Source organism: Camelus bactrianus, chromosome 19 (genome assembly GCF_048773025.1).
Source record: "Camelus bactrianus isolate YW-2024 breed Bactrian camel chromosome 19, ASM4877302v1, whole genome shotgun sequence".
NCBI classification, from domain to species: domain Eukaryota; kingdom Metazoa; phylum Chordata; class Mammalia; order Artiodactyla; family Camelidae; genus Camelus; species Camelus bactrianus.
In genome coordinates, this window is record NC_133557.1 from 39,067,514 (window position 1) to 39,085,144 (window position 17,631).

The window sequence follows — 17,631 nt, forward strand, 5'->3', positions numbered from 1 at the left end:
TTCATTCAGAGATTGACCAAAGGCCTTTTTTTGTTAACAAGAGCCTTTGTCTACCCTTCCATCTTGCCATTTCCCCTCCATCCCCCTTTAAGACCGTCTGGAATTTGTCTGGCCTCAAGGACTGAATGAGCGCTCAGTAATCTCAAAGATGCCATCATGTATCTTAAGGAGGTTTAGATGTTCTTTAAAAATGACAAATTAAGTGCATCATAGAAAGTCCATCTGCTCTGATTAATCACATTAAACCTCAGATCAAGGAGTCATTCGTAATGAGAGAGAATTTAAGATCTGGAGGGAAGCACTGGTGACTTGATATGTGTATTTTGTGCAAACACATGAGTGGCAAGATTATTTTCAGTGATTTAATGAGATATGAATTAGGTCTCTGAAATACTATTCTATTTTTCCATTAACATATTTTGGCAATTTTCAACTTGCATGGCTGGGCACTTGATTAACAGGGGAAAAAAGAATTGGATTTGATGTAATTAACCCCTCTGATGAGATTGCCTTATTAATCTCTATTGTCACTTTAAGAGCATTAAATTCACATATGTCCTGGACGTGGCTGTTTAGTTTCTGACTTTCTGTGTGGCACACAGTTTTGAGTCCTAGTCATAAAAGGCATGGGAAACACCTTTCTTCATTGTAGTAAGGGTACCTTTCCATAACTGGAAAATACACAGACGCAGTGTTACACGCGGGGGACAAGCAGGTTGTAGTGTGGATCACACCCACTGCTGCCCTTCCGAGTCTCCTAGAACTGTGTCCTCCTGCTCACAGTGACTCCGTTTCTACTGAACAACCCTTCAGTCGCTCCCTGTGGTTATGATCTAAACCTGATAGGCTTTAACCATATTGCATTTGAAACGAGAATCTGAGACAGTGTGTCGAATAGGCAGGCAGGTCTGCCGGTCTGAGGCCCGGGAGGAGCTGTCTGGGGCAATGACGTTAGCTGCAGGGTCCAGGGGGAGACAGTCCCTGAGTGGAAGGCTGGGGCCTGTGGTCAGCGAGAGGTCCCGGGTCCTGCCCACAAGGGGCGGCCGCCAGCAGCCCAGTGACAGCACAGATCTACTTATCCCGGAGCTTCTCATTTTTGAAGTGAAGCCAGAAACTCAGACTTCTTTGTGAAAACTATAGATTTTTAAGTGTTCACAGCTAATGGTTTTGTTTTTGAGATTTGCACAGGACGCCCAGGATATCCACGAGCTGGAATTTCTCTTTGGTCACCAGTCTTTCTGAGCTTTGTTGCAGATCCTTTATCCCAGCTGCCAAGGCTTCACGGTCTGTTTTGGCCTCATCTATCCAATATGGAGTCTTCAGATGTCCTGCATTTTGGCTGGACTTGACTCTCTCCTTTCTCCAGAGTCAGGAGGCTCATCTCCTGTCTAAGGCTCAGACCCTCCCCACGGTCACCCTCACATGGGGCACCTCTCTTGTCCTCTACTGTCCTGTGAGACCCAGCTCAGGTCCTCGGTGCCAGAGCCTGTCCCCACCTACAGTACCCTCACTCCGCACTTAGATGCTTCATGGGTGACTTGCAGTACGAGGGTCTTACCTTCCCAAATCAGTTGCATAATTTTTCAGGGCAAAGATTGAACATGGGGGCCTGTTCTGAGGCCTGGCAGACTCTCAGTTGTCAATGGGACCAGCTAAGAGTCTGAATCTCTTAAATCCCCCCAGGGACAAGGGGCTCAGTGCCTCCTGCGACATCCGTGCCAGCTTCGGACGGCTCCGGCCTTAGGAAGCATGTATTTGCTCAATCAAGCTGAGATTTCTCTCCCCAGCTGGTGATTTTGTTACCCTGGGGCATTTACACTCAATTCTCTTGCCCCTTGTAATCGTTTTCTGAATAAGCAGAACACTTGTCAATCAAAAGGAACCATTCTTGTCTGTCCAGTGTGGCCACCTACATTTTAACAGGGTTTTTAACAAGAAGCAGTGTTTTTACATGGAAGTAGACATGACATGTGCACACTTTTCTCCCTGTCGAGTTCTGAGGGAGATTTTGGTAATAGTGACCTGTACTCTGGGGTTTCACCATGTTTTCTTTTGAAAGTACTTTCCTTTGAGGTTTCTACTTTTATCAACATTAATAAACGTTCCCTAAATTGGTGACCTTATGCTTTTCTTTTCTTGATATTCCAGCATCTCTTTGGAGAACTGATTTCTGTTTTTCTTCTCAACAATCAAAATAATTATCGGTGTAGTAAGTTTTAAATCTCATACGATAATTGTAATGTTCAGACCCATCACTTCTGCCCTGGGCAACAGAAGTATCGCGACACTTGGCTATAAAAGTAAAAGCATTTGAAGATTTAAAATTGGCTTATGTAAGCAGACTTTTGCGACTAAAGCTTTCCTTTATTGTGTTGTTTTACAGGACACTGGAAATTACACTTCAGCTGTAGAATCCCACGTGAGGATGTTGCCGACCGACCAGGCTGCTCGCCGAAACTCATGGCGGTTTTGTGTGTTCTTAGGTGCTGTCATACTCCTGGGGAGGACCAACATGTTTCGCTTTAACCACCCAAAGGAGGCCGCCAAGCTCAGGGAGAAGAGGAAAGTGAGTAGCATGGGGCCTCCAGGCACCAACTGTGCTCTGGAGCGGGGAGGCGGGAAGCTGGGCTGGGGGGTCTCCACTCTACGCCAGCAGCATGACTTACTGGAGCCCTAACCACCTGAAAAGCCCTGCAGCCTGAATTGATTCTAGGGGTTTGCTTCCCAGCGGGCGATGGCCTGAGGAAGTCGGGTGGCAGGTGAAAGCCAGAGCAGAAGGAGAAACACTCGTTCTGGACCCTCCTCCTCAGCCCTTCATCCCCCGCAGTGGAGATGGACATCATTTTCCATTAAGTGGAGACTGACTTCCACTTACAAGCATCTGTTTTGGGAGTTAACCCAGTGTCAGAATCACTGTCATCTCAAAGTTTGCTCATTTTTTATTTTCATTTTCAGTAAATTGGATTTTTGATTGGGGTGTGAAGCAGAGAGGGGGTGACTCCAGCTTGATTGGCTGGACCATCCAGAGGGCACTTCAAGTGCTGGATGGGGGAGGTGGGCAGAGGACCAGAGAGAGGAGGAGAAGTCTGTCTAGGGACCCAGGGCTGTCCTTAGACCGAGGACGGTCATAGTCATGGCTGGTATGGCCATGAGCAGCACTCCCACGTGGACCACTTTATCTCTACTGAGGCCATCATTACCCCCACGTCACAGGGGCTCCAGATGAGAAACTGAGACTCACCTGTTCCATAGCCAGCAAGTGGGGAGCTGGGGCTGCCGCCCTGGCCTGCTGACCCAGAAGGGTTTGCCCTTCACCCTGAGTTACGCAGCACCTTAGATGGGAACTAACGAGAAAGTCACGAAGCCCACCTTCTCTAGGCTGCCATTCCCAGCCAGTGAAGCCTCTTACCTGTTCAGCCAGGGTCTCCCTGGGGCCCTTTCTGGGACACAGTTGCAGAGACAGAGAAGGAAGAAAACACATTTGCCACTGGCTTTCTGTGGACAGGTCCAGCTCTGGCTATTTTCGTCTCCCTTCTCCTCCCTCTGCATCCGCATCTGCATCCCCTCAGCAAGTGTGAGGGCTGCTGCTGCCAGGGTACCATACCTGCCGGGGAGCAGGGGATGGCAAAGATGCCATGAGCCTTTCCCTCCCCTGAACGCAGCAGCCTAATCAGGGGACCGACAGGACTGTGGTTCCTGTCCGAGCATGCTGGGCCCCAGTGGTGCTTAGTGTGGGGCTTGGGCTCCAGGTGGATCCCTAGCCTGACTGTCCTTGGCGGGCCGTCCCCAGATGGACCAGTTGGAAGTGTGCCACTCGGGAGCACACGCCCCTCATTGCCCGTCATGAGCGGAAGGCAGCGGGTGCAGAGTGCAGCCTTCCCTTGCCTGCGACGTAACTGCCCTGCCCTGTGTCTGCTCGTAGAGTGGCCTCCTGTCCTCCCTCAGCCTGTCCATGACCGACCTCTCCAAGTCCTGTGAGAACCTCTCCGCCGTCATGTTGTACAACCCAGGGTGAGTGGACAGCGGCGCGCCCTTCCCTGTGATTGTTGCCCTGGTGGTCTTTGTTGCGACTCCATTAAAGTCACTTAAAAAAAAAAATAAGGTAAAAATAAAACTTCTGCAGTTAGGACTCGCTGTCAGATCAGCTGTCATCATTTTCCAGCTTCCTTTCCACCCCTCGCTGTCTGCACATCCTTTTACTTAGTTACAGTCACGACTCAAATGGGAGGACGCATCCTGGGTCTCCGCTGAACAGCGGGCAGGCACGGATAAGGGTTGTTCAGCCTCATTCTCACCTGCAGGGCTGTCAGAGTCGGCACTTTGAGTGCTCAGTGCACAGTCCCATCGGCTTAGGTAGGCGCTTTCGTTTCATGTCCTAAACTTAATGTAATAGCAGAGACAACACTGCCTCGCAGGGGTTCGGATCCCAGGAAGCTATGTGCAGTACTTGCAGGTGCTAGGGGACCACTGAGGACAGCGGTAGTGTTTTAAAGGGACTTGTGGCAGGTGACCTTGGGGCCGGCAGAGCTGCTCAGGCCCTTTGTGGTTTCACTCGTGAAATGATAATGAAAGTGCCCCCAAACGGGGAACTGGATGAAAGGATTCTGGGGTCCTTTCTCGTTTAGTGAAGTCCTGTGATTGTCTCTTTCCCACAAGGAGAACCTCCTGTGACACAGTGGCGGTAGATTGCTAGCTGAGTGAAAGAATCAGAGCTGGTGTCTGTTTCGTAGTCACTGTGCGCAGGCGCGGCACCAAGCGCCTCTCCTAGAATTTCTCACGTTGACTTTTTCTCAGTTTCACGTGTAGAGAATCGTTGTAGGTCTGCCCATCTCGGCTTTGTGGGCAGAGCTGCGGTGTGTGTCCAGGTCTGTCTGACTCCCCACCAATGACCACCTGCCCTCCTCCACTTGGGCAGTGGCTTCAGACCAGAGGCCAGTGACATCGCCCATGACCCCTGGCTCAGCACTTCTCCCCAAGGCTGCACCTTCCCTCCCTCCGCTCAGGTCAGGACTCTGGTTTGTGGAAAGCACCGTGCCTGCAGGGAATTTCTTCACTCCTGTAGGAGTTTGCAACTTGGAGGGGCCATTGATCCCATTTCTGGATCCCTAGCCTGACTGACCTTGGAGGGCCGTCCCCAGATGGACCAGTTGGAAGTGTGCCACGTGGGAGCGCATGCCCATCATTGCCCGTCATGAGCGGAAGGCAGCGGGTGCAGAGCGCACCCTTCCCTTGCCCGCTACGTGACCGCCCTGCCCTGTGTCTGCTCGTAGAGGGGCCTCCTGCCCGGGGAGCACACCCCCATGGCTGCAGGCTCTTGTGCGCCTCCTCCTCCCAGACCTTCTGGGAGCACATGCAAGCACGTTCCTCCGGGTCAGCCTTTCCCTGCACCACTCGTGAAGCCTTTCCATCTTATTACACGGTCACTGAGAAGAGTTGTGCCCGTTGAATAAATCTGCCTGGACTCAGCCGTGGTGACTGGTGAGGCCCCTGACACGGGAGAACAGTCTCAGAACAACCGGGTTATTGGTACTTCCAGGAGGCACGTTTCATCATAGGTCTTTAAGCCCTTCTGGTAGTTTGACCTTCCTCCTTTAAGCATGACGGAGACTGACTCATTCGTATGCTCGCTTTATGCAGGCTTAATGTAACACGCAGGTCTTCAGGGTTAACGTCACCTGAAATCGCACATCCTCACCTGCTCGTGCTGTGTGGCTGGTTCAGCCTTTGCCGGGTGTGGAGGGGGCTTGCTTGGCTTCATCTCCCCGCTCGAAACCCAGTTCCAGTCCTGGAATCCGGGTCCCTGCTTCGGTGTCCTTGACGGTGGTGGCTTCTACTGTGAAAACACTTGGGAATGTTCTGTGGCTGCTTAGTGCCTCTGAGAACCAGCAAGGGGTCTGCATTCAGCCTGTCCTCTGAGACCCAGGGTCACCACCTGTGGGCCCCTCTTTCCCTGGTGTTTACAGAGGGGACCTCAGGCCTTCTTTTCAGTCCTCTGAACACAGGAGAACGTGTAGTCTCTCCACAGTCCTGCTGTTTTCTGTCACTGGCTGGTTTTGAAGTTAAAACAGTTTTTCTCTGTGTCTGCACAATGTAGGTCAGAGTGTACTAGTTTCATCCCCAAGACTTTTCAGTGATTTTCTGTGGTCTGAAACCTCAGATCCCAGCCCTTCACCACATCACTCAGCCCCCGTCGACTGCGTCCTCCTCCCAGCCCTGCCCTCCCATGTCCTGGGGACCCCCCCAACCCGCCCCACCAGCTCCCTTGGAGCTTTTCATTTGCGTGTTCCAGGGCCCGGCATGAATCTCCTCAAAGTGTAGTACATGCCATCTCCCCCAACGCTGTTCCCAACTCTCCTCCCTCCAGTCAGAAATAAATGTCCCTTCCTCACTGTCAGGGCTCCAGTCCTGTCACCCCGATTTCCTCTTCTTTGCAATGTACCCGCATCTGTCAGCAAGCCCTTTCTGAGCGCCTCCTGGGAAGCCTCCCTGGTTCTCCCCACAGGGGCACAGCTACCAACAGGACCTGGGGTCGGTTTGCAGCTTGCTGCTCGAGAGAAGCGATCACAGGTAATTTACAAAGATAGGCAGAAAATGAACATGAAATGAAAATAAAATGGCTTAGGTGGAATTGGATGGCGTGATCAGGGAGGGCTCCCTGAGGAGGGGACATTTAAACTAAGACCTGAGTGGAGGGAGGATGACGCTTGTGCAGCGGGGAAGGTGAGAGTGGAGAGTGTTCCAGAAGCAAGCGTAGTGGCATCCGACTGAGTCATGGGGAGAGTCCAGGGCAGATGGAGTTGAGCTGCAGGAGTGGGCAGAGGTGAGGTGGGGGGCGGCTGGGGGCCTTGGAGGCCACCAGAAGGAGTTTGACTGTTTCCTAAAAGTGCTGGGAAACCATTTGAGGTTTTTAAGCAGTAGAGGAAACAGAAGACAAATGTCCTGTAAATACTAGGGTGTGTGTCATTTGGAGAATGCCGCATAAAAGCCAGAGGCCATTGAGAAAGCCGCTTCTGTGCCGTGTGGCTGGCTCAGCCCTTGCTGGGTACAGAGAGGGCTTGCTTGGGTTCATCTCCAAGCTCGAAGTCCAGGTGGGAGGTGGCAGTGGCTTGGGTCTGGCTGGTAACCATGGAGGTGGAGCATCAGAGGACCGAGGCGGGGTCCCAGGCGTCAGGGTTAAGTCCTCGGGCAGATGGTGCAGCTGCTCCTGAGGTGGGGGCCACGAGAGCACTGAGTTGGGCCGGTGGCTGGGGGCAAGTTCAGTCTCTGCGTTCAGAGCTGCATTTAGTACCGGAACCGGCTCATGATCTCAGCACCTCAGGTTAATAGTCAGCAGACCTGGTTGCAGAGAGTAACCCAGGTAAAGTGCTCACATGGATTCTGCAATGATTCTTTGGATTCTTTACTGGATTAACCATTTTGACTTTTGCCATTGCTATGGTGACTTTCTTTCTGGATGGTAACGTTCTCGTTTTGGTGACAGTGATCACTACCGCCTTTGTTTTTCTCATCACTGTTGGAGCGGTAACTTTTGATAAAGTGTGCCAAAAACCAGAGGCAATCAGCACTCCCCAGGTGGAGGGATCATGAGAGTATAGCACTGAACAGTTTGAAATTCAGGCTTTAGCGACGGAGAAACCTAAAGGCAGTGCCTGCATGTAACCTTATCTGAAACCTGGGTATCTTTAGGCCTTTGGACGTTTTTAAAGTCTTGAACATTTTCAAAGTAATCAATGTTGACTTTTTGAAAGCTTTAAAAAAAAAACACCGTGTGAGTGTCTTTCCTAATATTAGATGGGAAATCTTCACTGTCAGAGGCTCCTCTTACTAACTTCTGTGTTCTGTCATGTAATGTGCTTGGTAAATGTTTAGCAAACAGATTAAGAATGAAATTTTAGTGAGATACATGAGTCCTTCAGGGGAAGGTTTTTGCTGATTCCACTGGACATGGATGTTCCAAATGGTGGAAAATAGCATTTGATGCGAAGGAACGTTTCTGCGTGGCACGGGTCAGTTCCCAGGTGACACTGCAGCAGTTGGATAACCTCACAGTCAGGTTCCGGATCCTCAAGCAAAACTCAGGGAGCCCCTCATGGTGAAGGGAAGGCTTGGGCCCAGGTGGGCAGAGACTTCGACAGGAAACAGCCTGCAGCCGCCTAAGGAGACGGTTCTAGGTGCCTCGGACACCACCACGCACCCTGTCCACCTGGCAGATGCATTTCGTATCTGCTACCCGAGCAGTACTCATTTGTACAAATTCAAATGCAAATGACCTAACACTTTGTCAGACCTTCATCCTCCCTGCCTTCAGCCCCTTTCAACTTGCCACCTGCTGTGGAGAATGATTACCCATGAATTAGAACATAACTGGAGAAAAGTTGCCTCCTCTGGTTTATGGGCAGCAGATGCCTTGCAGAGTGATCTGCTCCAGCCTCTCGGGAAACAAGCCGGATGCGGCTAAGCCGTGCTGTTCGCACCTTTTTTGATGTTACAGGTGTACATGCCCTTGGGCTAAACGAAGCACCACACGATAAACGGGAAGAAAACTGAACAAAGTAAGTTCAATACTTGGATGAACTAAATAATTGTTACTTAAATCGGCTCCCAGGACACAAGAGCATGTTCGTTTCTCAAGATGGAAACATAGGACTGAGGTGCTTCAGTAGAGCAGCGCGTGTTTGCCGAGGGTCTGCTGTGTGCGGTCGGCCCGTCAGCGTCAGGGCAGTGTTTTCTCTGCCCAGGAAAACGCACACAGGCACGTGAGCCCGCTGGGCGCGAAGGCCAGGGAGCGTGTGATCCAGGGCCGAGGTCCCGCGGGAGGAGAGCAGATGTGCCTCGGAAGGGATGCCCTTCCTGTAGCCAGGCCTTGTCATGTGTTGGCTCATTTAGAAACCCAGAGACTTCCAGAAGGAGTCTTTCTCCACACTGAGATCAGCTCCAGGGGCGTATTGGGATCTGCGCTGTAGGCCGAGTAACTGGAACCCGCTTACCCTCAAGCTCGGGGGGCCGGGCCTTTCTTCCTGTAGAGTGCTCCCCCGGTTCTCACCCCATTCTGCGTGCTCTCAGTGCCACGGCAGTACGCAGCCTGCAGGAAGTAGCCGGGAGCCCTGTCGGGGAGGGTGGCGAGGAGGGCGTAGCAGGTCATGAGGAACCTCGGCAGTACCTCCCCCGAGTCTCTGGTCTGGTACTTCTGCCTCCGGGGTTGAAGACAGGAAGACGGGAGAAGTCTGTTAAAGATGCTTTACCTCAGAGAACAGAGAGTGAGGCCTGGACCCCTGCCATGTGGGAGCCCCACATCATCCCCCCAGCTCCACCGGAGAATTCCGTCCAGGATTCACAGGTGAACTGGATTCCGTGTGGGACCCAAGGCGTGTGCGTGGGGAGGAGTGCTCCTCTGGAGAGACGTGCTGGGGGAGGCCGGCACTGTGAGCAGACCTGGTGTGTGCGGGCAGGAGTTGTGCCGAGGGTCCGCGGGCTGGGGAGCCTCCGAAAGCCCGGCCTGGGCGCGTGCCACTCGCTTGTCTAGACAGACAGCCATGCTTTGAGGAAATGCGCTTCGGGGCTCAGGCAGGAGGGACTAGGAGGAGGGGAATTTGCAGCCCGGGTTCTGTTGCACACTCATCACATCTGCGCGTGTGTAACGTTTTTGTGAGTTGTGGGTGGCGTGTTTAGAATTTATGACTATGATTAAAATGCACAGCCCAAAATACAACAGAGAATGGTTTTCTGTGTACTTAGTAAGCATTTGCTGACTCATTTCTTCACTCTTTTGTTAAATTGTGCTAAGACACACTTTACATAAAATTTGCCATCTTAACCATTTTTAAGTGTGTGGTTCAGTGGCTGTTAAGTGTGTTCACATTGTTGCCGCCAACCTCCAGAACTCTTCTCAGAAAACGGAAACTCTACCCATTAAAGGATAATGTCCCAACTCTTCCTCCCTGTCACGCTGGCAACCACCCTTCTGTTCTGTCTCTGAATTTGGCTCTGGGTATAGAAGTGGATTCATAGAGTATTTATCTTTTTGTGACTAGCTATTTGACTTAATGTCCTCAAAGTTCATGCACATTTTAGCAGGTATCAGAATTTCTCCCTTTTTACGGCTGCATAATATTCTATCACATGTATATTACCACATCTTATTTATCCATTCACCTGTCAGTGGACACCATTTCTTGGCAATTGTGAATGATGCTGCTATGAACCTGGATGTACAAATACCTGTTGTGAGTCCCTGCTTTCAATTCTTGTGGATATATGCCCAGAGGTGGGATTGTTGGCTCCTATGGTAATTCTGTTTTTGATTTTTTGAGAAACTGCTGCACTGTTTTCTACGGGAGGTGCACTGTTTCACAGTCCCACTAACAGTGCACGAGGCTCTGGTTTCCCCACATCCTCACCAGTATGTGTCATTTTCTAATTTTTTCTTGTTAGTTTATTTTTTGTTTTGTTTTTGTTAGTGAAGCTGGTACCTCGTTGTGGTTTTTCTGCACTCTTTTGTTTTCCTTCCATTTCCTCAAGAATGTCCAGTTTAGAAAACAGTGTTTGGAAATACAGAAAGACAGAACATGTCAAATTCAGCTTCCTCCGTAGGGGTGGTGAGTAACTGATGAAAGTAAATCTGACGCGGATCCTTTTCCCTCTGAGCGCCTCGAGCCCTGCCAGGCTTGGTTCAGCCAGCTCATTCGCATGTTTTATGGCCTTCTTAGCTGTTACAAATGGACATATCTCTCGGTTTCCTTGATACCATATAAATCCGAGTATAGTTTTTCTGCAATAGATTAAAAACATACACTACTTAGTACTCAGTTCCTCTTAGAACAGAGCTCTCTGAAAGAAGAACGTCTGGTTTGCAAATTATTGTATCCAGTAATATCCAGCTTACCTTCAAAGCAGCTGGTTTTTTGTCTTTGTTCAACAGGCAACCTAGTAATTCTCCAAATAGCCCATGTCTAAAAAAAACCCAAGCTCTGAATCATAGTAAGATTTGGAGTTTTTAAAAGTGAAGTCTTTGCTATCTAAGAACATTTTATCAGCCCAACTGGGCACAAAATGTTGGGTGTATCATTTCTAAGGTAGTTTAGGAACTTACTGCTGGCCCACATCACATCGCAGGCTCTCTGGGAACCAGGATTTGTATGCACACATGCGTGCTGCTTCGTGCCAGAGAATATTTGGATGAGGCAAAGCATCCTGGTGCCTTCCTTTGGGAGTTAGCTCCACTTTGGAGAAGCGCCCAGCCAGGGTCTTTGCCAGGAATGAATTTTGCTGCAGAGGAAACATTCCTCCTCAGTAGCGCAGTGTCTTTAAGAAGCAGCCAAGCCCACTCCTTAGACAGCCTCCGTTCTTGCTCTGAGACGGCGAACAGGCAGCCAACTTGGCAGAAGGTGGAAGCTTTCACAGCTTTTTGAAAGTTCTCTAAGCAAAATTATATACATTTTAAGTTCGTTTCAGTCTGGAAGATCAAGGGAGAAATTTTCGCTTGTGCGTTAACCACCTTCAAGCACTGACCAATAGCGAGCGCAGTTAAATGGGTATAGTGGATGTGGATAATTAAATTCTGAAGAGGGCAGACGCCTGAGTTTCAAATCCAGTTGGTCCAAAAAATATCCAAAGTAAGAAATCAGACCTGTGTTGGGTAAGCCATCCGAGGAGCTTCATGGGGTGCAGCGTCGAGGTGGGCCAGTGGGTGTCAGGACCACTCAGAGCTCAGTAGCTGCGGAAGGGCCCCAACTCTGAAGACCATCTGAGGTCATCGGAGATCAGGGGATGAAGATGGATGCATGATGACTGCTTTTAACCTAAATTTTTATTTTAATGTGTTCATTATGGAAAATTCAGAAATCACAAACAAGCAAAAAAGAAGAAATTACTGCAGTTAACATGTTCCTGTTGTCCGGTCTCTGCCTCTGTCTGTTTCACTGTCTGGCCATCACTGCCTCTCTCCGTGGGTGTGTGCGTGCGTGCGTGCATGCGTTATATATGTACTTACATTTTACATATATATATATATATATATACACACACACATTTATTTTTGTACTCATTTGTATGTATTCTTTTACCCACATGTGTTCACACTGACTTGTAAGAGTTTTTTGCACTTGTGTATCTTTTGCTTTCGTATATATGATCCTACATCATTTTTCTTAATAGACTTTATTCTTTTATAGCAGTTTCAGGTTCACAACAGAATTGAGCAGAAAATACAGAGTTTGCACGTAGCCCTCCCCACCCACACATATCTACTCCCCTGCCCTCAACATCACTCATCTGTGCAATGTATTTGGTACAATCGATGAACCAACATGGGCACATTATTATCAACCAAAGTCCATCGTTTACATTAGGGTTCAGTCTTGATGTTGTACATTCTATGAGTTTTGACAGATGCATAATGACATGTAGCCACCACTATACTATCATACAGAATAATTTCATTGCCCTAAAAATCCCTTGTGCTCCATCTATTCATTCTTCCCTCCCTCCCTCTCCCCAAACCCCTGGAAACCACGATCTTTTTATTGTTTCTCTAGCTGTACCTTTTCTAGAATGTCATTTGTTTGGAATCATACAATTTGTAGCCTTTTCAGACCAGCTTCTTTCATTCAGTAATGTGTCTTTTAAGTTTCTCCTGTGTCTTTCATGGCTTGATAGATTTTTTTTTTTTAACTGCACATACATCTTTTAATTTACATGTATGTACTGTTCATTGTTTCTAAGAATGTTTAGAGCTTTAGCTTTTTAAACTTACATAGTTATCAAAGGAATAAAGCCAACCATATAATAAGAGTTAATTCAAACAGATACATACACCCTGCTATTAACAGCAACATTATTTATAATTGCCAAGATATGGAAGCATCCTAAGTGCACATCAGTAGTCGAATAGATAACAGGGATGCAGCATGTATATAGGTAATGGGGTACAGCTCACCCATAAGAAAGAAGGACATTTTGCTATTTGTGGCCCTTCATTCGCTTTTTTTTTTCCACTTGAAAAACCAGAATTTTGTAACTGGCAGAGACATTTCCATTACATCAAAAACAACAAAATACCTAGAAATAAACTTAACCAAGGAGGTTACTTATTCTCTGAAAACCAAAATGACACAAAGAAATGGAAAGATTTCTTGTGCTCTTGGATTGGAAAAATTAACACTATCAAAATGGCCACACTACCCAAAGCAGTCCACAGATCCAATGCAACCCCTGTAAAAATACTCGCGACATTCCTCACAGAACTAGAACAAACAATTCCAAAATTTGTAAGGAAACCACAAAAAGACCCCGAATAGCCAAAACAATCTTTTGTAGGTCTTTTTTTTTTTTTCTCTCTTTCTTCTTTTTGTTCACTTTTCTTATGGTTTGATGATTAGAGAAGGTCCTAATATTTGTTGCAGAGCTGGCTTGGTGGTGCTGAATTCTTTTAGCTTTTGTTTATCTGTGAAGCTTTTGATTTCTCAAGTCTGAACAAGAGCCTTGCTGGATAGATATTCTTGGTTGTAAGTTTCCCCCTTGCATCACTTTATATATGTTGTGCCACTCCCTTCTGGCCTGTAGAGTTTCTGCTGAGAAATCAGCTGATAACCTTATGGGAGCTCCCTTGTATGTTATTCGTTGCTTTTCTCTTGCTAATTTTGACATTTTCTCCTTATCCTTAGTTGTTGTCAATTTGATGACCATGTGCCTTGGTGTGCTCCTCTTTGGGTTGATCCTGTGTGGAACTCTCTGCGCTTCCAGGACTTGGGTGACTGTTTCCTTTCCCAAGTTGGGGAAGTTTTCAGTGATTATCGCTCCAAAAATTTTCTCAGGTCCTTTCTCTCTCTCTTTCTGGGACCCCTATAATGCAAATATTAGAGTGCTTCATGTTGTCCCAGAGTTCTCTTAAACTATCCTCATTCCTTTTCATTCTTTCTTCTTTTTTCTGTTCTGAAGTAGTGATTTCCACTAATCTGTCTTCTAGCTCACTGATCTGTTCTTCTGCCTCATTTAGTCTGTTCTTGGTTCCTTCTAGTGTGCTGTTCATTTCAGTGATTTTGTTCTTCAACTCTGTTTGGGTGTTCTTTATATTTTCCAACTCTTTGCTTAAAAACTTCACTCTGTGCATCTGTACTCCTCTTGAGTTCTCTGAACATCTTCGCCATCACTACTTTAAACTCTTTCTCATCACTTATCTCTTCTTCTGGGATTTTATCTTGTGCCTTGGCCTGGGACATATTCCTGTCTGTCTTTCTATGTGTTTGTGGATTCCTTCCACAGGCTTTGGGATTGTTGTTTTCTTATTTCTAGTATCTGCGCCTGGTGGATGGGGCTGGACTAGAGGCTTATGCAGGTTTCCTGGCAGGAGCAGCCAGTGCCTGCCCACTGCTGGGTGAAGCTTGGTCTTGGACCTCTGGTGGGTGGGCTGTGTCCTGAGGCCTTTGTGGCCTAGGAAGTCTGCTGATAGATGGGGCCATGTTCCACCCTGTGTGTGGTCTGGCCTGAGGCTTCCCTGCAGGCTGTTGGGTGGGGCTCGGTCTTGGTGCTAATGATCCAATCAAGATATCAGCCTCCAGGAAAGCTCATGCAGATTAACACTCCCAAAATGTCTGCCACCAGCTTTTATGTCCCCAGAGTGAGCCGCAGCCACCCCCCACGTCCCCAGGAGACCCTCCAAATCCAGCAGGCAGGCCTGGCCCAGGTTCCTGTGAAATCACTGCCTCTGCCCTTGGACCTGGTGCTGTAAGTTTCCGTGTACACTTCTCAAGTGAATGGAGTCTCCGTTTCCCCCAGTCCCGTGAGGCTTCCAGAGCCAAATCCCCCTGGCCTTCAACACCAGATGCCCTGGGGTCTCCTTCCCTTCCCAGTGCCAGGACCCGAGCTGGGCAGCCTGACGTGGGGCTTAGAGCTTTCACTCCTGGGGTGGGGGGGCCCTGCGACTTAACAAATCTTCAGCTTGTGTTGCCCACACGGTGGGTATGAAGCCCAATTATATCACGAGCATGCCCCCCCACCTTCCTGCCGTGGTTGCCTCTTTATGTTTCCAGTTGCAGAAGATCCTTCTTGCAGGTTCCAGTCTTTTTTCGAAAGTTGTTTAGCATTCAGTTGTGGTTTCGTTGTAGTCGTGAGGAGAGGCGAGCTTGTGGTCCTACCACTCCGCCAGTTTGACGGGAACTCGATCCTATATCGTTTTAACCTCCATGTGAGAGTCCGTTATGTGCACAGTCTGTACCGTGCTGATCTGCTGTTGGCAGGTACTTTGTTGTCTAGTTTTGAGCTATGACAAGCAGTGGGGGTGACGTTTATAGCGAACTCTCTGTGTTTATCCCTGATTATTTCCTCAGGGGAGAAAAAAGGAGGATGGGATTACCTGGCAGAGGGTGTATATAGTTTTAAGGCTCTTGGAACTGGTTCATAGATTGTTCTATGGGATGGTTGCATATGTCTCCACCATTCATTTCCCCCTGACCTGCATGAGAATTTCCACTTGCTTGCAAACTGCAGAGGGATCCTGTTGAAGTGTGGACTGTGTCCATGTAAGCACACGCTCTAGGATGCAGCTTTAAGCTGTGTGCACAGGAACTGCCATCTGGGGAATCCTGCTAACAGTGGCTCTCCCTGGAAGCATGTCCTGGCATCCCGATCGTCACCAAGGACTCACCAAGCACCAAACTTGTCCTGTACTGAGCTCCAAGCTGTACGAGAATGTGTACGTGCTTAGCTCCAGCCTTCCTGCTCCTTTCTGGCTAGGAGTCAGGATGGGATCTCAGAATGTAAAGCTGGAAGGAACTGGATTCCGAACGAGCATTCTGGGGTTGGGATGCAAAAAGCCAAAGGCACCCAGATAGTGGGGTCTTCTTACCTGACAGCTGACAACAGTTACAGGGGAAGAAAGTCGTGTCATTTTCCTTCCTCTCTCCAGCCCCTCCCCTGTTTCTTCCTTAGGTTCTCCCCCACCCGTTTCTTCCCCCCTCCCCCCTCCCCTCTTCCGTCAGCCAGAAGGATAAATACACCACACTACGTCATACCGCAGGGAAAGAAATGAGACACCAGTAAAGGGGTGTGTCCTTCGCTGTACTGAACCTTAGCTTCACTCTATTGTACGTGAGCTTGCAGAAAACAGGCACGGAATTGAGTTTTGTTGTTTGCTCCGTGCCCAGCACAGCACCTGGAACTTAATAGACATGCAGTAAACGTGTACTAAGTGAATTCAGTTTCCCTCTGAATTCATACCAATGTAGAAGGGGCTCAGAAACCCTCTGGCCATAGCTGGAGATGCTCTTGGTGAGACCTGCACCTTCAGGTGAGGTCATGGTCCTCACTGCACATCGTGGGAGGAAAGGTCACATTGCCTGGAGGTGCCAGCTCCACTCTTCTGTCTTCTCTCACTTTCTGGGACTTTATTAATTGCTTTAACCTTTTTTTTCCCTTCTTTTGCTGACCTTGAGCATGCAGGTTTTATGCCTGTACTTGGCAATATTTGTGTTTCGGGTGATTTGGTAGTTAGCCTGTGTTTAGCTGATGGTTGTTTACCGTGTTTGTCTCTGCTGGTTTGTTTTATTGGGAATTCCCATTTTTCAAAAGTTTGCTTCTCTGCAAGGCTGACTTCCTCTCCAGTCTTTGGTCTCAGTGGTGCTGCTTTTTTATGGACCATTTACTGACTTTGCAGTTGCTGTGGAGTGTCTTAAACAGCTTGTGAAGATGCATGGTCTCGTGGAGCTTGTGATGAAGGCAGTGGAAGGAAGTGAGCTTCTTCCTTCCATTAACAGAGAGCAGTGTCGGTTCCAGGCACACGCGTTCGGTTCCAGACTACGTGATGAAGCAAATATCGGAATAAAGAGAGTCACAAATATTTTGATTTACCAGTGCATTTAAAAATTGTTTATGCTGCATTATTCCATTATACTTAAGTTAAGTGTGCAATAGCATCATGTCTAAAAAACACTTACAGCTAAAAAATGCTGACCATCAATTGAGCCTTCAGCGAGCTATGATGTTTTTACAGTAGTAGCATCAAAGATCATTGGTCACAGACCACCATGACAAATATAATAATGGAAAAGCCTGAGTATCAGGAGAATTACCAAGAGGTGACACAGAGACACAAATTGAGCAGATGCTGCTGGGAAAATGGCACTGACAGACTTCTCGACGCAGGGTTGTCACAGACCTTTAACTTGTCAAAAAAAAAAAAAGAAGAAGAAAAAGCAGTAACCTGCAAAGCGCAGTAAAACGAGGTCTTGTCTGTACTGACTTAGCTTTTATCTTTCTTGTCCTTGAATGCAATCCCACCGCGAGCCGCTTTCAGTCATGAGCGCCTGTGTTTTCCTGTTTTCCACGGAGGCAGAAAGACGCGCTATTGGATTCAAAGTGCAGCCCGTCTTCTCTGGGTTGCTTTAGGTTTGCGCCGTCTGTGCGGGGCTGCACGTCTGCCGCCCGCAGCATCGTGTCACTGCACACGCTGAAGCTGCACTGCGCGGGCCAGCCGAGGAAGGGAGGCGCCCCCGGGTGACGGGATGGACGGCCGTTGCGGGCAGGGGTGGAAGGCGATAGAGTCCTCTTAATCCTACATGGCAGCGTGGTTTTCCTTTGAGGGAACATCCTGAAGTACCTCGATCGCATGCCACGAGCGCTCTGAGAGTTGTTGACTCA

The 17,631-nt window shown here is 48.5% G+C and overlaps 1 protein-coding gene across 12 annotated transcripts in view; it reads left to right on the plus strand.

Annotated features, from left to right (window-relative positions):
• The window catches only part of KIF16B (kinesin family member 16B), a 243,734-nt gene that overhangs the window by 134,756 nt on the left and 91,347 nt on the right, over positions 1-17,631 (plus strand). For all 12 annotated transcript variants that reach the window (XM_074347840.1, XM_074347844.1, XM_074347841.1 and 9 more), the window contains 2 exons: positions 2,484-2,566; positions 3,923-4,011. In XM_074347840.1, coding sequence (XP_074203941.1) covers positions 2,484-2,566; positions 3,923-4,011 — 172 coding nt within the window. The remainder of the gene's footprint in view (positions 1-2,483; positions 2,567-3,922; positions 4,012-17,631) is intronic.